At 40.0% G+C, this 25,646-nt stretch overlaps 1 protein-coding gene across 4 annotated transcripts in view; it reads left to right on the top strand.

Moving 5' to 3' along the window:
* trappc9 (trafficking protein particle complex 9) overlaps window positions 1–25,646 on the top strand; it is a 278,262-nt gene that overhangs the window by 250,075 nt on the left and 2,541 nt on the right. For all 4 annotated transcript variants that reach the window (XM_031278503.2, XM_031278502.2, XM_035992820.1 and 1 more), the window contains one exon: window positions 25,362–25,585. In XM_031278503.2, the coding sequence (XP_031134363.1) occupies window positions 25,362–25,585 (224 nt within the window). The remainder of the gene's footprint in view (window positions 1–25,361; window positions 25,586–25,646) is intronic.

Here is a 25,646-nt window from a genome sequence, read left to right as displayed (position 1 = left end):
TACCAGAGTCTGGTAGGACCAGGCTAATGCAACGCTACCTCTAATGCTCTTTTTTTATTATTCCATTCCATTCTTTCTTTTGCAAGTCCATATATAACGTTGCTGTATTATGACTAAAAATTAGCCCAACATGCAACTTATATTGCAGCCAATCAGTTTTTGTGTTATTGGAGCGAGTCTCCAATTGTACCACAGACATAAAAACGGATTTTATTCTTCAGCTATTGTAGTGCAGGGTAAGCGATACTTGGCTTGAACAAACTGAATTCAGGGCTCAGCTGATGTTGTGATAAAGGTCTTAAATTTGTGATAAAGGTCTTAAATTTAATTCATAATGGTCTTAAGAAGGTCTTTAAAAAGTCTTAAATTTGACTTGGTGAAACCCTGCAGAAGCTCTGAAGTTGCTAATCAGACTGTAAACAATGGCCGGCGCACGGCAGAGGAAGTCTTGGCCCGGATAGCCACTGGCTACACCGGACGCCCCGAAATATTGGCTGTTGCCCCCAAATGGCTAACTCGTGTCAGACCGATAGCTGTTGGGTTCTGAGATTGGTCACTGAGCCACTGAGTGAGTGATGAAGTTTCACCATTGGCTGTTGCTGAATATGGCGCATACAGTGTGTCAGCTGGTAACGTCTTTGCCTTCTCAATCTTTCAACTGATCCACTTCACCAATACATATGCAGTTGTTGATGATGCACAATCTTATATTTGTATGGTGTTGACACAGTTTGCTGCAAATGTTATAAGAGGATTAGCTCAGTGCGTAGTGTGAGCGTAGCGAGTACGTGGTTGAGCAAGAGAGAGTGATGGTGGATGCACTCAGAGCAGACAGCTGTTGGCGATCGGAGCAGAGAAGTTGTCAAATGGTATTAAAAGTACAGTTTTGGTTTCTGTTTGTCTATGAATAAACACTGTAGCTCCTCAAGACCCCAGTAAAGTAAATAAAGTCTCCCGTGTGCTTCCCGACCACGGTCTGGAATCACAAGCAGGAAAACTATCTTGCTATGTATTCCATAAGACCACCATTTGAGGCTGTCGGCATGTTCATAATTGTCAAGGGATGCAACCTAGGTCTGTCTGTTTAACAAAGTAATGCGACCCATTGCCTGTCCACTGTGCGTTGGCGACTGAAATAGGACAATAACACTTAAGATAATGCAGAACAACAAATTGTTGAAAATAGCATGATTATATTGTTGAGTTTATTAAATTAAAGCCGCCCTCACTTATTTGACTCAAACGTATCTTAACCATGTCATATGCGATGCTACTTCAGTACACTTTAAGAACAGATTTTACTGGGACCACTACGCCCTAAACATTTAATATCCAGGAATTCAGATTATAGACACCACTGACTATACCTGTAACAGTTTGGCAACAGTTTAGCACATTGACCATACCCAGTCCAACTATATACTAGGTTTCCACCTAGTCTTGTTTCTTACTTGTTTTACCCTTTGTCATTGTCTCACATTTTACCGTATCAGTGTATGGATTAAGAATCGTACATAGGTAAAAGGAATGTCACTTTGCAAAAATCAATCTCATGAAAGCTAATCATGTCAGTGGAGGTTTTTGCCTCATTAAACAAAGATCAATGTGGATGTCAGCAAAACAACAGCAGCACTCTATTTTCTCGCTTGTTCTTCAGTTGGCTTCAGGGTTGGGACTTGGACAAGAATTCCACCACCATGCCTGAAGGTATCTACACATATTAGGATTTCAATGTTGAAGGTAAAGTGGATTCATTTGCATAATTAGGGTTGGAACATATCAAGAGAAGAAGCGGAAAGGCAGAGCAGAGTAATGAGGCAGGGAAATGGGAGTAAGTGTGCAGCGCAGCATATGACAGCAGCCATGTTTAGACCACACTACAGTAAATCTCTCAGGGGAGGCTTACTAATGACTTGTGACTAATGATTTTTCTGGAGATGAGTCAAAACAGTCGGCACCGCCTCCTCCCACTCCCCCCACTCTCAATCTGTCCTCCTCAAACAAGCACCTCCACCAGTACCTGTTGATGTTGTTGTTTCAGTGTGGAATTGACAGGCTATTGTACGGTGGACTTGTTTGGTTTTCCATTCTTGGAGATTGTGTCAGAGGAGGAAAGGGCGGGCAATTTACAGTGCAGCGTGTTCCCTGCACTATCGAGTGCCATACCATCCCAGTGAGCAAATATTTGATGGTGATACAGGCTTTGTACTCCATGAAAAACATTCTCAGGCAATGCACTTCTCATGTGCAGCATTGGAGTTTGTTGTTGGGCTTCTCTTTATTTGTTCCCAAACTGCAGTCCACACCACATTGTAGATATTGTTCCTACACTGTCAATGCACTCTGCCCATTACTGTCTGATTCCACATAAAATGTTTTTGGTTAAGCTCAGTTTATCCAATTATTTTACATCAACATGCTAATCAAACTATTTTTAGTTAGTTATGAACTTGTGTAATGTAAGCTTCAAGACAATTTTGTGTTGTGTTGTGCAAGCCAATTCTCCACACACCCCAGGACTATCTGCAGTCTATTCCTACACCCAAGGCCGTAGGTTTGCATGTGTTCTTCAATAATTTTAAACAGGTGTTAATTTTCCTACATCCATGTAACACTACCTCTAATGCTCATTGAAATGTTTTTATTTTTTTTTTTCAATTCAATTTTAACTAATTTATTTACTTTGCAAGTACTTTTGTGACTCTGCATTTCCTTTTACTTTTATGACATCTTAAATTTTATTCATAAAAGTCTGATAAAGTCTTAAATTTGACTTGGTAAAACCTGCAGAAACATTGGCAGCAATTTTCAAGCAAACTCATTTGAATGACCTTACTGTCAGACATGGAGTAGGCAAGAGCTGCTCAGTGTGCTTCAGTTATTTTGACCTGTAAAAGGTTTGGACTGCTGTGTGGTATCATTCCTCTGACCGCTAGCTCTGTGTCTACTGTCTCTGTAAAAATAAAGATGAGCAGTGCGGTGCCCGCGCGGGTGCGTGCTGTTTCCGTGCTCAGCGTAGCACCTACAGTTTTTGATTATAATAGACGCATTCTGCAGCGGCAGACTTGTCGCGTCTGGTCCATGCCCGTATTGCAGCCGTTGTTTTGGTTTTCCACAGTAGTTGAAGAGCAGCGCACCGTCACTTTCCTAAACTTTGCCTCATGCAGAGAGTCCCAGGTTCAGTGTGTCATATGGTCTGAATGAGATACTACCATATCAGCAGAGCAATGACTTAATGCCCAGCAGACTATAGGGCAGGTGGATTTTTCTTTATATATTGTGACTTTTATTATATCACAACTTCATTATTGTAATATTACAACTTTCTTTCTCCAAATCTCAGGCTCATCTGAGCTATTACGGTCCAGGGGATTATAGATAAATGAAATGAATGAATGTATCTTTGATGTGAATAGGTGCCACATGCACATTTAAAGAGGCTACTTCCCCTAACAAAAGATACAAAAGAGGAAGATTAAATTATGCCTAAATGTGGGTTGACTCAGCAGAAACATTAAATCGGAAAATTTGATCTACAGGAGAATAAATATTTGAAAGCAATACCAAATGCATGAGCGCCCTAGTGCATTACCGGTATATTCCATTATGTTTTTATATTTTAAATTGTCACCGGTGTTTTCCTTTTCGTAAATAAATAAATTTCAACCATAAATAAACCAGAATGCAGGAAATGAAGTGTTTAGTGCTCAAAACATTCTTGGGGGGGGGCCCCCACACGTAATTAATGTGTCCCCACCAATGTTGGAACAAAACCTATGCCCATGCCTACACCAATGAGCAAGATAGCACCCAATTAATTATAATAATACATTCAAGAAATTGCTAAAAAAAAGTAATCCAAATTTAATCAGATGTGCACAGAGTTTTAATCACAGATTTCACTGGGAACAGCATTACTGTATATATGTAAAAAATGTTCAGAAGTGCTTTAAAACATGAGAGGAAAGAAAAGAAGTGATTGAAGCTCTCCATAGAGAGATGTTTATCCCAGGGTGGATTGTCATTAGCCTTACATGACTGGGATGAATATGTATAACTTTCAAAAACTGGGAAAAATTTTATAGCAATAATTAGACATCTTTGAAAAAATGGTATTCACTTTCTTGCTCAGAGTAAGATGAGAAGCTCGATACCGCTGTCATATTTTCTGTTGGATTTAAAAAGTTTGAAAACCCATTCCCTCATACAGCTTTTACAATGGCAATATGGCCCTACTTTACATAAACACACCGTTTTTTGCTTTCTGTCTGTACTATTGTTTCGGTGTTCGTCGTCACACTGATTTGATGTGTGCGAGTCTCTGTTGGAGAAAAAGGAATGCCACGTACTTTGGTACACCATTCAGGATTTAGCAACATTTGAATCAAAATGTGATGAATTTGTGGGGTTGTTTGCTCATGTTGTAAGGCCACTGTTAGTCAAATGTGATCAAACCACACAATCCTGATGAAGTAGATTTGCAGACTTGTTGAGAGTTTAAATTCTTAATGACTAACATCGAAGAAGCAGCCAGTTAGCTTAGCTTAGCATAAAGACGGTTAACAGCCAGTCTGGCTCTGTCCAAAGCTTTCACATGTCACCTACCAGCACAAAAACTGAAATGTAAAAACTAATTGTGGTCTTACAAGGGGGTATGCGCGGGACTATTTCTGGGCCAGGTACAGAGACCCCCAATGCCCCTCCTCCCTCACCCCGTAAAAGCACAAATTGTAAACACTTAAGCTTTTGTATGCAGATGAATCGAGATATAATGTGTTAACTAGTTAGAGTTTCATAATAAAGCTCGGCAGATTATGTTACTTTTGGACAGAGCCTGGCTAGCTGTTTCCCCCTGTTATCAGTCATAAGTGGATACTATCAATCTTCCTTTCTAACGCTCTGCAAGAGATTGAATTATTGTAATTACCAAAATATCAGAACTATTCCTGTAAAGGTTCTCTGTACATGAACGAGGATTCGGACATTGTATTCAGTTTCTATGAACAGTGACGACTATCTCGCCAAACTCCAAACAAATCATTTATCTTAGTCATTGATTTAACAGCAGACACTTTCTGAAGTAGCTCTATTGACAATATACAAATGACTGACTTTATGGACTGTGACAGTGACCCGAGTCAATAAAAGCACAACTCTGTAATTACATTTTTGTTTGTGGCCCTACTCCCAGTCACCTTGTTTCGTAGCACTCAGAGTAAACCGTTTTAAATTGGATAACAAGACCTTCTTTTTTGGAAACCACCTTGGATAGTTTGTTTTTTCTGTATATAGGTCAAATACGGTAATCAGAGAGGGGATCATCCCCCTTTTTTTGCACATGATTTATATATATATAAAAATGATATAGTCCGTCTTTCTATGTGCTCACTGACCGTGAGAATAGCTGTTCTGGCTGTGTTCAGATCCGCATACTGGATTATCAGATGAGATTTATTGCAGCAGCTGTTTTTTCCAGCCTTAACACCCAGGCTATAGACGTCTGCCGGGGGAAGATAGCCCTAATTATTTTCCATCCATATGTGATTAACAGAGATTTGCCTTTAAATGCTCAGTACGCAGGCCTGTTGAACACTCATCTCCTGTCTAACTCTGCTCAGACACGGACCAGTAGCTTCAGAATCACTCCATGAGCTCGTGGCTGACTGTGCTGCAAGCCTCCATGGGAATATGGGAGTATGAAATTATACCAAGTCTCTTACTCAGTGTTTTAGTTGTAACTTTTCCTTAGCAACTTTGCATTTGTTATTATATCCTTTTTTTTAAGATTCAGCAAAAATATGGGAACGTATTATAGGGAAGGTCAAAGACACTATTGTATCTATTTATCATGTAAGCTACCTCTGTTGTAAGGAGAGCTACTATTTGGCCTATGTCTTCTCCTATTTATTGCAGTTAAGCAATTGTTGCCCCTCAAGCAGGCGAGCACATTAGCTGTGTTCTTGATTAGCCGCAATTAATTCTAAGTTTTCTGACATTAATCCCAAACAGATGGAAGCAATTAAGAGGTTTTTTTTGTCTAACTGAGGCCAAGTGCCTGTAAATTACATTTGGAAAATAGAAAAATTAGATCACTACAGTGTTAATGCTGTTTGGTTACAGGTGAATGTGTGGGAAGGGAAGCAGATAAGACGGATTGCCAAAACCCATAGCTCACATTCTGCTGATGTGTAAGTATGTTTGCTGGGGAGACATGCAGAGAGGGAATAAGAATTCAAAAGGCAATAGCACTCCTGGAACAATAAATCCACAAAATTAAAGCAGCTGAAGGGTATGGTAGGTAAAAATATGCACAGTCTACTGGCTTTAGTTTTGAAGTGTAGCTGCATAGAGGAATGCCTTCACTTCCTACTATATGAACCATGGTTTTGCCACTTTTTCAGCCAAGCCAGCAGCATGGCTCTATGGCCAGCAATGTCAGTCGGTTGGTTGTTCCAGCCCGAAATGTCTCAACAGCTATTGGATGAATTGCAATGCAATTTGATAAATACATTAATGTTCACCTCATAATGACCTGTAACAAGTTTGCTCATTACAGAACACTTTTCATCTCAGGTGAAGAACTTGGTAAGCATTATACCTACTAAACAAAAGTATGTTAACATGGCCATTGTGAGCATGTTAGCATGCTGCTATTAGCATTGTGGTACAGCCTCAAAGAACCGCTAGCATGGCTGTGGACCCGCTAGCTGAGTCTTGTATATATACTGTATATATACTTATTTTCAGGTGTTAGTCCCCAGTGTTGGGCAAGTTACTCAGGAAGTGTAATATGTTGCTCTTTACTTATTACTCCTTAAAAAAGTAATAATATTACTTATTAATTAGTATCAAAAGTAATTTGTTTCGTAACTCGTTATATTACTATATCACTTTCGCAAAGTGATATAAAAAAACATACAGCTGGATGTCATCAGCATAGAAATGATAACGGATATCTCCAAATTGCCTAATTATGTGGCCTATGGGAAGCATATACAACGTAAATAAAATTGGACCTAACACAGAGCCCTGAGGCACCCCACAAGAAAGGGCATACGTTTCAGAGAACTAGGGACCAAGTGACACAGAAAAACTTCTATCTAGGCCTTGTAGTGTTATATCAGGCTAATGCGTATGCTAATATCTGTATCTATTATGGGTGTGCAAAATAACATTGGGCCTCATTCACCAATATCTTCCTAGGTTTTCTCTTAAATATGTTCTTAAGACAGTCCCTAAGAAAAGTCTACGTCGGATTCATGACGTGGGGGAGGAGATGTGAAGAGGTCCAGCCAAATAAATAAGATATGAACGCGTCTTACGCTGCCTGGCGGAGGAGTAGACGGCGCTGTGGAGAGGCAACTATGATTTAAAAACGGGAATAATAAAAAAACAAACCTTTTCATTTTCACTTTTACCAGAGGCTGTATTACCGAGGGTCAGCAGCGCTGCGCCCGGGCTCTGGAGCACCGGAGCCGGCTTGGAAGCAGATGAAGGATCGGCGGTGCCCCATATATACAGTATCTATGATAACCAAACTTCACTGGTGAGACAAACGTGTGACGGTCAGGAAAACGTTTTGTCAGGAGGAAAAACTGATCAGAAAATGTAACGGAACGTTGTAGAAATGTAGTGGAGTAGAAAGTAAAGATAATTGCTGCAAAATGTAACGAAGTAAAAACCACTCCATTTTGGCCCTATAAATAGCGCGATCAATCACCAAGTAACGCAGGATTTAATCAGTTTAATTGCTGATGTAAATTGCGGTGTTAGTGTTTCTTTGCATACTATGATTTTTTTTTTCAACAAATGATCAGAAATACATTACAGTACAATACTATCATTGTAAACAACTGTAGAATTAAATAAAATGCAGTAACCAATTATTTGGAGCAAATTGTCATCACTCAAATGTGCGTAAGAGTGCTCTTGAGTGTTTGTAGATTTTGTTCTTAGCTAAGAATAAATCCAAGATAAGAAAACATTAGTGAATGTCAGAATCTTCGTAAAAAGTGCATAAGTGGGGTTTAAAAACACATTTCTTCGTAAGAACGGTTGGTGATTGAGGCCCATTCTGTTCATGAGCCAGAATACTGTGAATGTGTCCAGTAGTAACAAAGTGTCTAAGCTGATGTAAGGTCATCATGTCAAAATGAAGAAATGAGGTTTGAAGTGCTATCGAAACTGTGAGACAAAACAGTCAACCCCCAATTTAAATACACAAGTGCACGACGAAATAACCTGCCTTAAGTTCAAATCCAAGTCATCTCATTTACTGAAGGTACTATTGAATACAGGTCAATTTAATCAGCTCATGCAAATTATGTTCAAGTGAAGATGTGAGTTTGAGGTCTGGAATTAATGGAACAACCTCATCCACAGATGGATTTTTAACTCACGTATGGCTTTAGCGCCAGAAGAATGACACATTTACTGCAGAGGTGATAATGCAGATAGAATAAGCATTCATCAGCTCTGAAAACAATATTCAAAATGAAGGTATAGTTTGGAAAATGAGGCAGATTGAAGAATTATATGACTGCGGGAAGCCCCAAGCCAGGACTTCCATCTCAGTATGGGGCAATTAAAGTGTAATGGCACCCAGCCACCACACTAGTGCTCCCCCACACTATTGATTTGTTCTATTTTGAGAAGTTGCTGTACAGCAAAGATGCTAGGCCTACAGTGTTATTTCTTTCCTAATCAGCCACACTAACAGTTCAGTGGAAACAACATGCTTGAGGTAATGTCCAGGTGGCTATGTTTGCTAAAGTGTGAACTGTGTGCCTGCAACATGCTGCAGTACATCATCCTCTTCTTCTCGCCATTTCCCCTTGATTTCACATACCTGCTTATTTAACAGCATGATACGCAAAGTTATGTGGCTGCATGTACAGTATGAAGCATGTAGACATGAATCAAAAGTTAATTTAGTGTTTGAATACAACATTAGAATGGGCAACGTGCATGATCTTTGAATGTTGTTGAACATGGTATGATTATTGGTGCTTGCAGCTGCAACAGTTTCACTACAATTTGCAGGCTGTAGTGTAAAAAGCAAGAAACAGTTAATGTACGGTTGGATTCTGGTGGAGACTCAAATTTAAGTTAGCGCCACGTTGTAATAGATCTCTACTGTATAAATCTTTAAGTGTCTGTTGTCTCTTTTTAGCCACGCTAACCAGCAGGGCTCTATGTTTGTCGGCCATTTGGTTTTGTTGCTCTATCACTATGGTCCAGTCTGAATTATCTCAGTGATTGGATGGATTGCCATGACATTTTGTACAGGCATTCATGTAGGCATACGAGAACATCCAGACACATTCAAGCTACTAAAACAGAAAGTTGTAAATTATTTAAGGACACACCACTCTACAACTTGTGAAACCTTGAAGTCTGTTGTGACAAGCTAATGGTAGGGGATGAATGTGGCCAGAACAGAATGGATGACTCCTGCTGTTGTATCGACAGCACAGTATGTAGGACGTACAACGCAGTATGTACAACTTAGTATGTACAACTTAGTATGTACGACGTAGTATGTACGACGCAGCATGTACGACGCAGTATGTACGACGCAGTATGTACAACGCAGTATGTACAACGCAGTATGTACAACGCTGTATGCAAAACGCAGTACGTAGTATACATAGTATGTACGTATAGGGGTGGGTTTCAATAGGGTTGGGTAGACTGGCTACACTTAGAGAGACATAGTCAGAGTTGTTGGAGAAAGAAAACTGGACTTAATGGTGCGTTCAATTGCTCAGCTCATGGTGTTTCAATGTTGTTGTCTTTTTAGGCACCGGCACCGAATGGTTAAGTATCGTTTTAGCACCGGTACCTGAAAAAACCCAAACGATACCCAACCCTAGGTTTCAGAAGCTGTTTGATGATCCAACAAGCACTTAGTTTGAAGCATGCTGACACCACCACCTCCATGTCCTTTGTTACTGTCTGTGTATTTCTTGTTTGTGATGTGTTTCATGTTTTGTGCCAAACCTGGGGGGAAGACTCCCCGTTTGAACGCAGACAAAGCAAACTACTGTAGGCATCTATTAGCACAAACATAGAGAAGAAATCTGTTGCTGTTGGCTGCTTGCAACACATCACAGAGACACTTCTTCATATTTATAGACCTCCTTGACAGTGATCATTAAAATTAGTTTTTACATTAAAAAATGAGAGATTCAGACACTTCACCCAGATTTGATCATTGTGTGAGCCTAAATTTGTATTCATTCATTATTTTTCTATTGTCACTTATACAAGAGTCTCTTCAGATCTATTGTGATTCCATTTTAGAGCACCACAGAGTGCACTCTCATTCCCACTTGCCTTAGTCTGACGTGTAACAATGAGTGTGTGTGTGTAAGCATCTTAATCCCTGCATCCTCACTGAATTCTGCCTGCTTCTAACAGCCTGGGATGCTAAACAACGATAACCTTGGGCACCACCATCCAAACAGTGAGCCAGCAGAGAACACTCCTGCTCCTAAAGAGAGAAAATAGAGAGGTAGAATGGAAGATAAAAAAGGGAGAGAGAGAAGTATTATTTGAGTAAACATAAGTCACGTGGCCGCCAATGGGGAATGAAAGCGATGTTGAATGTTTGGATGAGTAATGCTGCTGTTCCCGTGGTCATGACGCTCACAGAGCAGCGCTGACGGCAGATTTCCACCAACTGCGGAACGGCTCCATGCTCCGCCGTCCTTCAGTACCCACCAGGTCCGTATTTGTTGCGGAATGGCTGCGGCCATGACTGACAGCTGAAGTCACTAGGACCCACGAGATCTCGTGAATTCATGTATGATCGTGCGATATAACAGGATGTAGTTTCTATAAACAGAACCACAAAACCAACAACAGTTTGTTTCCATTCAGACTTCAGGCCCGTCTCCACCCATTATGACGTTTTCAAGGTGTAGTGCAGGGAAATATGATCCGCTGTGAGCACGGTGTATTTTATTTTGAAAATTAACCGGATGTTTTATTTTGCTTTTTTGCTCGACTTCCTGTCCCGCACTATCTGCCCTGTGCTGAATTGCTGCCGAGCTCTGCGGCGTCCGGCAAAAATAGAAGCTCTGCGTATCTGGGACGGAGTCGGAACGCAGCCGTTCCGCAGTCAGTGGAAATACACGCATTGACTTTAATGGAAACCTATTGACTCCGCCGCCGTTCCGGAGCGGATCCGCAGCCGTTTCGCAGTTGGTGGAAATTGGGGGTAAGTGTGTTCCCTCTGGCTGGAAGCAGCTCAGCTCCATTAGGTGTCCTGTGTGGAGATGAGCCAATATTAGTCCAGCGAGCTTATAAACTGTTTCTGATACATAATCCCCCAATATTTCTGCCACAGGCCGCTGCTCAATGCTGATTGAAAATATAGCACCCGGGAAGCTCTGCTTGTTTGGTGTGAAGCTTCTTAAATATGTCCTGCTTACCGTGAAATAATTAAACAACACCGTCAGTGTTGGATTTCAAAGAGAGGCACAGATGGACAGCGATTTCTCAGACCTTTTTTTGAAAAATGCTTAATTAGAGAGTTTAATCTGCATTTTTATAGTTGGTTTATATTGCCTTCACCAATTTACTATCTATTAGACTGCATATGTTGCTACAGAGCAGTCCAAAATTAGTACACACTCTACAGTTCAAGATGTATAGGGCTCCTGGTCCAAACTGATAAATGTGTAAATGTTGCCTCAAGTGAGTGGGAGAATATCCAAACATGTTCCTGGCTTCTTTTTGTCAATGCAGATGGAGTATGTTGAAGGAAAAGACAACAGATATCAAATGAGTTTCGTTAAGGGGATAATTTTAAAAAGGGGCAGATGGCTTGGGGGGGATATCAGAGGCTGGCAGGTTATTTTTAGACTTACTGCAGCACACCTCAACCTTTTAAAGCACATCCTCTGGCTCCAATGGAGCATTCATCAATGACCCTGCCTGGATAGCGGCCGCTGGCCGGGATGAGCTGTTAAACCCTGCTGACCTGGTCATCTGGGCCGGAGCACAACTCTTGGTTAATGTTCATCCTGAAGGATGAGAGAAACTGCCACTGGAGTACAGTAAACCTGGAGTTCTACTTTAATCATGTGCTTTTATTCTATCAATGAAAACGGTTCTATTTTTTTAAAGGGGCTGTTCTCGCAATACTGAAAAAAGAAACACTGGGATTGCCTCCACACGGCTCTCAGAGACTGCTCCCCAATGCGTAAAATACTTTGTTTGCTGTTTTTCACAGCCACATGCACTTACATGCACGTGTGGCCGGTCCCACTATCGAAACAAAGAACAGAGAAGCTCGGATTACAACACACACAGAGAGGGAGAGTGACTTCATTCTCTGCTCAGGACGCCATTACTCCACTATGTCTTTACATAGCAAATAGTGTTTGCTGCTCCTGATCAAACTGTCTCCACATGTTGGACTCAATTTATCATGGCACGTTTAGATTTGCAACCAAATTTGAAACACACTACTGTGCTTTGTATTCCGGAGTTGGCAGGCCATCTCCGTCCACACGTTGATTGAGTCATTGGTATATTGTTATTTATAAAGCTGTTCTGGGCAAACTCCCATCATGTATTTTATTATCTCACATCGCATAACATATATCTGCTGTCTGTCCATAATATACAGAGATGGGAAAGAAACCATGTTTTCTGCTCCAGCAAATTGGGATAGTCTTTAAAAGGGATTTAAATTGAAGAATTTGAGACTAATGTAAACTATGGCAAATAAATTCCATCCTCAAATGTATCAGTAATTTGCCAACTTTTAGCCTTTTCTTGTTTTTGTTGTCTCTTGTCTGGTATTATATTGTTTTGTCTGCAACTTTTGTCTCAACGTCTTGGTCAGGTCTCCATTGCAAAAGAACATTTTTTGTCACATACAGCAAACATCTCACTGTAAAAAAAATGCGGTCTCTGTAGCCAGCCCAGGCTCCACAAACGGCAACAAAAACAAACTGCGCCAACCTGCACCACGAAACCTAACAAACAGTGTTCCAGCCAATAACCGACAAGAAGGATTTTGGGGGTGGGGGTTGGGGGGTTAGTGCAAGGAAGCACGGAAGGGAGGGGGAGGGGACGGGATGAGGAGGAGGGAAGGGTGAGCTAGCCTCCATTTTATTTGACAATACTTTGAACGTCAACAAAAAGTAACGTCACCCAACATCGCTTAGAGCACCTTTAAATAAATACCTTAAATAAAGTAATTAGTAAAAAGAACTAAAAACACTATATTACTGGACTGATTGATTATCAGCCTAATATCTAAATATTTGATACCTTAAAGGCATACTATGCAACTTTTCCCTCTTCCGTCCCCCTACAGGTTGTCTCATTGGAACTACAGCCGCGAGGTGTAGTTCCAATGAGACAACCTGTAGGGGGACCGAAGAGGGAAAATTTACACATTATGTCTTTAAGAAAAGGTCCAGTAAAAAGAAGAGAAACGATATATTACTGCAGATTGATTATCAGACTTTATTAATATTTTGTTTTTGGAGCAACAAGTATGTAGCCTCGTGAGACCGTCCTGATCTCGCAAGCTCCAGTTTTCCACTCGCAGATCAGTCTGGCATCTTGATACAGAGAAAATTTGGAGCCGTTCGCCAAACGACCGACCAATCAGCATTGGTTTTGAGGCGGGTTTAAGTGTGACGCAACGAGAAGCGACTGGCGGCTTCCACGGATGAGATGAGCGTAGCTATTGCGCAAGTTTTATCCGAATTAGAAAGTATTCCTTCATTGAAAGAGCAAAAAACGGAAACTCAAGGCTTTTCTCTGAGGAAAAGATGTTTTTGCTCTTCTCCCGACTGGTTTCGGCAAGAGTTTGATATATCGATCTGATTGGTTGATTTGGCCCAACATAGGTGGTGATAGACAGATGGTTTATCTAATCAGCTAACCAGTATTTTCGTCCCTTCCCAAAAGTTCTCCAACGGAAAGTTCCCAGATGGATATGCCGAGCAAATGCAAAGCAATCCATCTGGCGGAGTCAGGTTAACAAGTATGCACTCACGCTCATTGTTCTAATATTAGAGCCTTGCTGTAGGTGCATACTTATTAAAGTGCCCATATTATGAAAAAAACACTTTTTCTGGGATTTGGGGTGTTATGTTGTGTCTCTGGTGCTTCCACACACATACAAACTTTGAAAAAAATCCACCCATGCTCTTTAGAGTGAGATACAGTTTCTGAATGTGTCCTGCCTTCAGTCTCTGGGTGAGCTGTTCAAAATCGGCACGGCTTGTGACGTCACAAGCCGAAACGAGCAGGCTAACCGCAACCATTAGCTCGTAGCGTTAGCTGCTAGCTAACGCATGCTAACGCTAGCATGCTACCTTGTTCTCAATAGCAAAGTACTGCTACAACACACACAAGTTCACCATAATCTACAAAAGAACTACTTACATGTGCGCCCTCATTTAGAAGTCTCCCAGCTAATCCTGCCTTGTAACTGACCGAAGTTGTAGAAAGAGCCTTTCTTTTACTGTCTATGGAGCTAGCTAGCTGACATGATCTACATCTGAGCTACTGAGCATGTGCAGTGTAATCAGAGATAGTACAGAAGAAGAAGAAGAACAGAGGTCTCACTCTGTAGCTAAAACAGAGACCAGCTGAAAAGAGGCTCTGCAGCAGTGAGAGAGAGTGGTGCAGTACAACAAAAAGATGGTGTTTTTTGAAAATTAAACCATGTAAACCTATTCTGGTACAACCTTAAAATACAATTATGAACCTGAAAATGAGCATAATATGGCTGCTTTAAAGCAAAACAATTGGCAGAATGTTCTTTATTATTTTAATGCATTGGTATTCATTAATGGGTCTCTCCTCCTACCTTTTTCTTTTCTTTTTGCAGGGTCAGAATGTTCTTTTCTTAGATTTAGTGTCTTCCTTACTTCTTTTTTCTTGTTTTAGCTCTGTATCCTTATTTTTTTCTTTTGGAGGAATTGTAAGGAGGTGTGATATCTTGACTTTGTAGTATTATTGTTATTTTTGTGGGCGTAATTTCTTCAGTCTTTATATATCCACCACATGTTTTTATTCATTCATTAAAAAGAAATGTAGGCCTATAATGTATTTCTGTAAAAATGATATATTTAATTATATAATAAGTTCATAAACCTTCTAATGTGCCAAAGTAAGTTATACAACAGTATTTGTTTTGCACAAAAACCTTGTTTTCTCTTCTTCAAACAATTGCTTTTCCTTCACTTCATGCACACACACGCACACACACACACACACACACACACACACACACACACACACACACACACACACACACATACTTTGAGGACTGCACTAAATATATAATATATATAAACCATTTTGGTGATTTAATCAGTTTTGCAGCAACAGACTAACACCCCCTTTGTTTAAAGGTATAATAAGTGATGTTAATCCAATACACTTTTTGTCAAATTCAGTGAATATCTCTTCACGGTCACCTAGCTCTCTATTTTCTGTGTGCGCTGAAAAAAAATCCAGTGTTAATACCTAACCCTGGCTGTGTAAATGGAATACAAAACCGAAAGGAGTGCACGAGCCACAAAACACTGTTCCAGCCAATCGGCAACAGGCAGCGACAGTTGATGGTGGGGGCAGGAGTGGGGGGAGGCAGAATTTGAATGTGCCGGCCTGTAGTTATCTGTCAGTGAATGTAGGGGGCGGAGCTTCTGAAGGGGTGGGGGGGGGGGTGTATTTGTTTGGCAGTTGAGTTCAAATATCAACAATCCCTTACTACACCTTTAATGAGCATTTCCTACATACCCTTCCCTTCAGAAATATAATTGTACATGAGGTGTAATGAAGATGACATCTCTATCTGTTTGTACGGGATGTTTCCACTCTCTCCGCTGCACGTTTGTGAGTGAATCTCAATGAGCTGAATCGACACCCAGTGTGATAATCTTATAAACACTGACAAATCTCCAAATGACGGCCGTCATCTTTATCTTAACGGCTGACAGCGATACGGAGAAAGGCGGAGTGGCTTGTTTAATCTCCAAGCCGTAGTTTGATCTCTGGCTTTCTTATACTCTGTACAGGAGGGAGGTGTCACCTCTGTGTCTCTCCCCGTTGCTGTGGCAACGCCTGCCGCAGCGTTTTCGCCTCTGCAGACTCCAGCAGCATCCGTGCAGAGCCGTGTGCATGCTAACGTGAAAGCCAAACCCAGCTACACGTGTTACGTAACATATTGTACTTGCTGTACCTGCACGTTAGCATGGGCAGGAAATTAATAAATAGATCAGTTCCTCTCATCCCTTACACTTTATTAATGAACCTGTTACGACACAACAAATCAATGCATTTAAAATGAGCTTACTGGAGTCCCAAGACAATTCTTACACTCTCCCACTGGGATGTACCTGTTGCTCGTGCAGCACTTGTTAGAGCAGTATTTTGTTGCAGTGATATTTCTTCCTCCAAATCTTCATCCTCCTTCCTGCTGACATACCCCTATTCTGTGTTTTGTGGCCTTTTTTAAGAGTACAATTCTTCTGACGTGCCAAACTGCTTCTGTGCAGCTCACTTACCTCTTCATTTTCTGTTCTCCTCTCCAGCTTTCCCCCCTTTTCCTCCTCCCTCCAGCTAATATCATCATCAGGCTGGGAGGAAACTCCTGTATTCATTTCATTGTAACTTTATAGTGAAGAGTAAAACAGTGTCCCTTTAAATAATGTGCAGCTATGATGTTAAGCATCTATTTATTTGACAGGCTGTAATGTACGGAAGAAGCAAGTGAGAAAAAAAAAAAAGCATTGGTCAGGATAATTTTTCTCAGTGTTTGTTGTTGTAATACTCATTTTGGCCACAGGAGGCTGAAGTGCACCACTTCTATGGTTGCCAGGTCTGCGGATTTCCGGTGGAATTGGGCTACTTTTGAAGTGCTGCGGCGGGTTGAATTTTTTGCGGACGGAGGACAACAGAGTAAACAACTGGCTACCTAGCTACTGTAGCTAGCAAAGCAAAGGTACAAAACAGGTTAGTTTGTGCATCAGTGTATCGCTCTACATGTTCACGGAGCTTTATTTATTTATGATCATAAATAAACTATCTAACAACACAAGGCAAATTTAGGACCTAGGTGAAATAACTGTTTAGGCAAAACTGTTTTTAATGATGGCACACTAAAATGTATATATATGTCAATTATAGTAATGCTGTTGGACTTTAAAAGCAGTGTAAGGGTTAGTGTAATATGTTTTGGCAGGGGAATTTTTTTTTGATTATTATTTTTTATAAAGAAATATTGTACTTTTTACTCCACTACATTCATCTGACAGCTTTAGTGACTAGTTACTTTACAAATTAAGAGTTTTGCACACAAAACACATGTAGTTTATAAAATACGATGTTTCATTATAATTTAAACTACCCAACAATATAACGGCCTACAAGTCCAGCGGACATGATTACACCATTAAACCTTTAGTTGAGTGACACAACTGTTTGGATCGTTTCCACTTTCTAAAATGGGAGGATTTTTCTGCATTGAGTATTTTTACTTTGAATACTTTAAGTACATTTTCTTGATGATACATACTTAATATTATAAGTATTATTAATATAAGTAATATTTTCTATGCAGGACTTTTACTTGTGACAGAGTATTTTTATAGTGTGGCATTAGTACTTTTACTTAAGTAAAGGATCTGAGTACTTCTTCCACCACTGCTAAAGAAAGATGTGACAGTAATGTTGTATAACTTGCTAACACACAATATCTAGCCCACCTTGTGTTTAAAGTGCATGAAGACAGCATTAATTATTTTAGTCCTATTTAGAACCTGTGGTAGTGGTGCACTTCAGCCTTTTGTGACCTGTGTTCACATATGAAAAAAATTGATCTCACTTAGAAAAATGATCCTAGCAAAACTTTTTTTCCCCCTCACCTGTAAGTTATTAACAAAAGAGAGAAAACAATTCAGATCAGATGTAGAAAATGTTTTTTCTCACTTGCCCCTCAGGGCTTTCATAGTAATGACAACCAACAGCAGCAAATGTACTCAGCTGTACTTAATTAACATTTGTTTTGTGTAGAAGAAACACATTCCATATCATTTTGGATTTTTTTTTTATTTTCATTTCACCTTTATTTATTCAGGGGGGGGGGCAGTTCAGAGCAAGCTCTCATTTCCAATGACGCCCTGATTACATGCCACATTAAATTACAATACATATAAAATTACTTAACATAGTAATTAATATACAATATACAGTTGCAATACACAGTACACACAGAATATTAAACAACTCAAAGTGTATGTAAATGTACATTTAGAAAACATGGCTTCATAAAGAAGACATTTAAAGTGATTAAATGGAATCAGGCTGCTCAGTTTGTATATATCTTAACTACATAAACAATCCTGCCTAGCTACCTGTTAGCTAACAGCTAGCTGGGCAGGTAGCTAGCAGGTAGCTAACAGGTAGCCTGGCAGTTGTCGAGTGTAAATGACGGACAGCTGGTGGACAGAATTGTCAGAAACTCTCAGTTAAACTTTTAAGCACATCATTCTGTCGCATTGTTTTATATTCACCTTAAAATCTCCGAATTAAGACCTCCAGGCTTTGGAGCTGGGAACTAGCTTGTCATGTCAGTGTTTGTAGCTAACGTTAGCTTTAGCAGCTACATTACAGAGCTGTCAACTGTGTCATTAGAGGTCGCCAGTCTGTCAACCCATGGTCAGACATGACTTACCAGCCAAGCTGTTCTAAAGAATTGTAATGCCACTTTTGAATTATATTTGACTAATTTCAAACATAGCGCTAATATAACATAAATATGAGATTAATGAATAATTATAAGATAAACTGGTCTTTTTTTAAATAGAAAACTAGCCAAGTTGACATTTCTCTAGTCTATATCCACGACGTTCCACTTCCGGGATTGCTCCGTTGCCGGCGGAAATTCCACTGGATGTCCGTTACCTTTGACTTTCTTTGTGTTGGCATTCTTAACTCCGGTGGATTTTCTGCTCCTCAGATTTCTGCAGGGTAAATCCAGATAGCTAGCTAGACTATCTGTCCAATCTGAGTTTTCTCAACTTTTGAACGTATACATGTTCTACCAAAACAAGTTCCTTCCCGAGACTATTTAGCAGCGGCACTGTTGCTCCTTCCGGTGCTTAGTGCCGCCCAAGACAATTGTGATTGGTTTAAAGAAATGCCAATAAACCAGAGCACGTTTTTCTCCCATCCCGAAATGCTGTGTGGACTAGCCAGACCCTCCTACGCGGCACTGTGGAGGAAGGTCTGGCAAAGCGAGACTAACATTTCTTTAACTAACGAATTTAAACTAATTTCATTGTTTAATACAGACAAATACAGGCCTCTAGTTTAATTTAAATAAAATATGACATCATTATATAATTAAATATAAACATTTTATATGTAGATATTTGAAAAATTGAAGAAATTACGCCCACAGAGACTCAATTATTCTCCAAAAAACTAAAATTAGATAAGTCCAAAAAATAAATAATAATACAATAAATAATAAAACAAAGTCAAGGAAATCACACCTTAGTACAATAAGGACAAAGTGCTAAAACAAGAAAAAAGAAGTAAGGAAGACACTAAATCTAAGAAAAGAACATTCTGACCCTGCAAAAAGAAAAGATAAAGGTAGGAGGAGAGACCCATTAATGAATACCAATGCATTGAAATAAGAAAGAACATTCTGCCAATGGTTTTGCTTTAATAAGTATGCACCTACAGCAAGGCTCTAATATTAGAACAATGAGCGTGAGTGCATACTTGTTGCTCCAAATACAAAATATTAAGCGTCTGATAATCAATCTGCAGTAATTATTGTTTCTCTTCTTTTTACTTGACCTTTTCTTAAGGTATACAATATTAAGAAAGTCTGATAATCAATCTACAGTAATATATTGTTTCTCTTTTTCCTGGACCTTTATTTAAGGTACAGTATAAAATATTTAGAAAGGCTGCTAATCAATTATTCCGACATCAGGGGACACATACCTATTTACCAGAAGCACTGTGGAGGTAAACTAGAAAGCATCGGTGCAGTAGCACTACAGCACTAGGCTCTGCACAACAGCTAACACAGCGCACATGCTTTTTAAAAGCAGTGTTTTGTCATGGCCTTCAGCATCTTCTCTGGAGAGATGCGAAGATGTTTGCTGAGAGTCCCGAGACAACCAGAACCAATCGGAAACCTTGATGTTTCCATTCTTGGTTGGTTTATTTGTTTTCAAGGTTACATAATGCATGAGTTGTCTAAATCTTGAATATAAATATGAGCTAGTACCATCTCATCAGTGCTTTTTTTTCCATTTACCACAATTGTGATAAAAAGTATTATTAAAAACAATTACATGTATATTTCTTTTAACACAGTTGCAGTTTTCCTCATTAGAGTGGGCCACCGTTTTATTCCAACTGCTTGTTTTCCTGGTACATGTTTGTTATCTAAATCCGTTGATTGCCTCGGTGCTGATGCACAATCCAGGATAACAGAGTAGAGAAATGTTCAGGCTGTGGGTGTGTGTGACTGAGGCTTGTGTGTGTGGGAGTTCATCAGCTCATTACAGACTAACCATTCTCTTTTGTTTGCTTTTAATGTGAAGGAATGTATTTCCAGTTTTAGAGCCAATGTAGGCTACCTATAATTTGCACATCTCCTAGCAACAAGACTTTGAACAAACTAAATATAACTACAGTACATACTAAGGTGTCACTATAAGCGCAGCGCCACTGGCTATGAAAGGATTGTGTTATATCTGTGTGTTTGTGTTTGTGCACGGGTGCTGTAAATGCACCATCACCAGAGGTCTTCCAAAAATCCAAAGGTTTCCATATGCACTTCACAGCAGAAAGAGACCATTGAAATGATGTTTGAACAAAAATGGCAAAACAACTATACATGCACTTGAAACGTCATCATCACTTGATGAGATAGATAGATAGATAGATATTGATTTATTGATTAATTGATTTATTGTCCCGAAGGAAATTTTTCTTAAACAAACAAACAGTATCTGCAGTTTAAAGAATTCAACACAACACATTGCATACATAGTACATAAGTACAGTACACAGACGCAGACTGTTGCATCACTCTGCATGGACATGCTCATGTTGCATGCAGAGACTGCCACTAGCCAACAGCTAGTAAATCTCATCAGCATCAGTGAGCCAATAAGCTCGTAGCATGCTTCTCACAAGATCTAATAATGTTTGTGATTGGCTGTCTAATGTTACATGTTGTAGATGCACGCAGGAAAGACTCTACATTACACACAGAGAGGGGCTCACGTAGTAGGAGCTGAGAAAAAAATTAATAAATGTGTGCCGTAATGTGTAATTTCTTTTTGTTTTATAAAATTGGTATCGTTCAGGAACCGGTATTGAAGTCACAGTATTGCTAACAGTATAGAATTTTATTTAACGATACCCAGCCCTATTAATGTAGCCACATGGCTAACCCAATTTAATTTACCCTTTTACACAATACAAGTACATAAAAGAACTGTGTGACTTTATTTAAGAGCTGCAGCTTCTGTAAAGTGATTTCATGTACTGGATAAGGCGAACTGGCTGGTAGACCTGACTAATACCACTATTTTCCTGACACAGTAGTACGTGTATTACAAAATAAGGCCTTATTTACACATTGCATTAACATGCAATCTGCAAACACATATTTATGCATGCAGAATGCATTGCTATAGGAATGGAATCGCATCAGCCAAACTATGTCTGGAGGTGGTCTTGGTTGCATTGTGATTGGATCTCAGCCAAGTGTTAACACAATCAGTTTGGCCCAACAGGTTCCTGCTATCTCAAATAAGCCCAGCTTTTTTTTTTTCTTCTTTTTTTTGGGGGCATTTTTAGGCCTTTATTGATAGGACAGCTGAAAAAGTGAAAGGGGAGAGAAAGGGGGGGGATGACATGCATTTTTAATCATTGATTTTTTTTTATTACAACATCATCACTTTACAACTCAACTCCATATACAAAACAGGTTGCAAAAAACATTTTTGATTCAAAGAGACTGATCTATTTTAATGAAAAAAATAATTTTCCTTGTCGGGGTTGCTTTATTTCTCTGTTACTGCAATCAAATGCAAACGGATACTTCCATAAAAAAAGAAGTACAATAAATATTGAAAAGGATGTATTCAGCGGAGAACAACATGTACGGACTAATTACGGACGTCTCGATAAAGGCCAGTATCATTCCAAATCTAGAGAGACAGTTTTTTCTTTCAAAAACAAAAGACAAAGCTCCCCTGAGGTCCTCTGTGACTGCTGCTGGTTGCCTGTGTTGAGTGAAGTGTGTTTTTAATACAGACGTGGAGCTGAATGTCACCCTCCTGTAGCTCCAGCCTCCCCTGGGCTTTCTCACTCCCACCCTCCTGCTGGATGGTCTGTCTGTCTTCCTACATCCCCCCCCTCTAGACCCACACCCCTCGCTGTACGCAACAGATCGGCACACCAGCGGCACCGAACGCAGCTCAGCTCTTTCATTAGGCATGCATTGCGTCCTCCGTTTAATATGTTTTATCCCCAGTTGAAATTATATATATTTATATAATAAATCAATTACAAATTATAATAATGTAATACAAAAAAAACAGATGAAACTTACACTATTCGCCAAACAGTAATTAAATAGCACATGTGCATTAGTCTTATGCGCATGACATTGTCATTCCGGAGTTTGAGGGTAAAGGCCGTTCTGACTCATAATGTAAACTGTTGCTGAAAAGGAACGACGCGCTGTATTCACTTACTACTGTTAACAGCTTTTTACAGGTCAGTGGGGATGCATAGCACTCAAAACCAACACGAAAACTAGAAGGACACTCGGAGAGAGCAGACCTCCGCCAAGGCATGCCCTATCTCACAATCATAATGCAGTGTGAATTTTCCCAGTCAGGAACTCCGTTTTCCAATTATGCCGACACCACATGAATGCAGCACAAACAGCCTGTCTCGCAAAATCTTAGCAAAAGTTAAAGGTCCCATGACATGAAAATTTCACTTTGAGGTTTTTTAACATTAATGTGAGTTCCCCCAGCCTGCCTATGGTAAAGCTCATTGTGGGACTGGCTCTAGTGGCTGTAATTCTGCACCAAGGCTGAATTTCGGGAAAGAGACTTCAGATACAGTATTAGAGGACCACTAAGGTCTATATAAAAGAGACTTCAGATACAGTATTAGGGGACCACTAAGGCCTGTATAAAAGAGACTTCAGATACAGTATTAGAGGACCACTAAGGTCTATATAAAAGAGACTTCAGATACAGTATTAGAGGACCACTAAGGTCTATATAAAAGAGACTTCAGATACAGTATTAGGGGACCACTAAGGCCTGTATAAACGCATCCAAAAAGCAGCCTTTCATAGGACCTTTAAAAATAATTGGTCTATTCGCTCCGTGATTCGGATCTGCTCCAAAATCTAATGGGTTCTTCCGTGGCCTGTGCTACACCCTTCTACCTAATTTCATGAAAATCGATCAAGTAGTTTTTCCGTAATCCGGCTGACAAACAGACAAAGAAACCGACAAACTGAGCCAAAAACATAACCTACTTGGGCAGAGGTAAAAACCGTAGTAATGTTACCACCGAGCATAATGTTGTTTTGTTACTTTGTTGTCACAGTTTTGTTGCTAAATGATATTAAGAAATGAGTGGTAAATAGCCTGTTTCATGTATCCTAAGGTGCCGTCTATGTGCTGGGTTTTTCATTAGCGGTGGTTAACAAGCAAATCAGCTCACTGACAGAAACCTTATTTTATAATAGTTTGGCACAGTGTTTAGTATGTGAATCGAACCTAGCCTTATTTTTTTTGTACATAATACAGTGAGTGATATAGTGGAAGTTGCTTCAGTTTAGGCTTGTGAAGGTTTTAATGTTTTCCTAGCCTAAGGCTGAGTTCTTAGTTAACATGTTATCAGTAATTTGAAGACTAAGTTTCATACTGTGTTTAGTGTGTTCTGTATATATGGACCCACCTGCTCATGTCTTCTCAAGTATCACTTATGCATATTCTCATGTATGCTAAAAATGGCTGTCAACAATAGCAAACTTATTATCAAAGTATAAAAACAATGTTTGTATAATGTGCTGATAGTACAAGTAGTGGTCATAGTGAATGAAACTGTGACCTGAGATGGACATTGCAAACTTTGATTCAAAAACTGAAATAGAACCCTTTTTTGTGAGAGAAAGGACACCATATAAATATGATATGATAATATAAAATTAAATGGAATGTAATTGGAAGAAATAGGATGCTTTTGAGTAACCATTGCAAATAAAGGAAACTGTTGCTGTTTTCACTTCATACTATTTACAACTTTTTCCAGCTGTGTTGCAGCGTAATCTGTTCACCTGGGACCACACTCAGGACCTGTAACATACACTATTTTTCATTGCTGTGCCGGCCCGTACTGTAGCTACGAGTGCACCCCCACTAATTTCACATGCAAGTCATTTAGTTCTGGAACAGGGCCTGATCACGCGCAGCTTGGCTCTTTCATCAGGCTGTCACACAGGCTCAGTCGCTCTGACTCACAGTGTTTATCACAGCTGCAGGCGTGACACTAGAAAGCCTATGATAACTGTTTTTGTGTGTGTGTGCATGTGCGTGTGTAGGCTGCCGTTATTCTCGGAGTCATTACTCGGGTGATCTCTTCGGGCGCCCCTGAATCCCCCATGTTTGGAGTCAGTCTTCCCCTCAGCCCGCCAGGAGCCCAGTTCACTGAGTTAGTTGTTCAAAACAAATCATTGTGTTTCCCTCTGCACCTTGGCCAAATAGGGGCCACATCAGGAGTGACTCGCCACACATCCATAGCGGAATTGAACTGAACTCACTCAGTCTTTTTTGTGTGTGCATTGTAACAGGAGAGAGAGGGAGGTATAGCTGCGTGAGAAGAGAGGAATGTACTTCAGGGTTATGTGTGTGTGTGTGTGTGTGTGTGTGTGTGTCACACTTTTTCTTAACAGAAATTAGTCATGCATGAGATTAACAGGAGGGAATTCAGTTTAATACCCACAGCTCCAGCACTCTTCAGTGATGTCAATAAAATGTATTTTAGGACAAACCATGCCTATTGATCCTACCATCAGAAACAGTGTGATAGGCCGTTAATGGTTGAGTCGGCTTTTGATGAATACAAATGAAATGGAGATTGGTTGGGAATCCTGTGAATGGCCGTGCATGAGATTTAAATGGTTGGTTTGAAAGTTCTTAATTCTTGCGCCTGCCAAACTCTTTTAGAGTTCCATTTTTGTACAGAGTGTTAGACAAAAGAAGAGTCCCCTCCGGGCCTGCTAATCCCCTTTTTTCTTTGTGCTCTGTTTCCAGATGTGTTGGTGAATGGGAAGCCATGTGACTGCGATGTCATTGCCGACTGTAAAGCGGGTGACGCTGTCACCCTGGAGGTACAATTGACCAATCGGAGCAAGAACTCAGTGGGCCCCCTGGCTCTGACTGTGGTGCCCTATCAGGACTTCCAGAACGGAGTCCAGAACTACAATCTGGAGGACGCGGTCACCTTCATCGGCTCCAACACCTTCTATATTGACACGGTCAGTAGGGGCCGGAGTACTTTATGTCATGCTGTCATTAATGTACAGTATTCATCAACAA

The sequence above is a fragment of the Sander lucioperca genome, chromosome 16 (genome assembly GCF_008315115.2).
Source record: "Sander lucioperca isolate FBNREF2018 chromosome 16, SLUC_FBN_1.2, whole genome shotgun sequence".
NCBI classification, from domain to species: domain Eukaryota; kingdom Metazoa; phylum Chordata; class Actinopteri; order Perciformes; family Percidae; genus Sander; species Sander lucioperca.
Note: the sequence above shows the minus strand (reverse complement) of the source record. Positions and strands in the feature narration are given on the sequence as shown.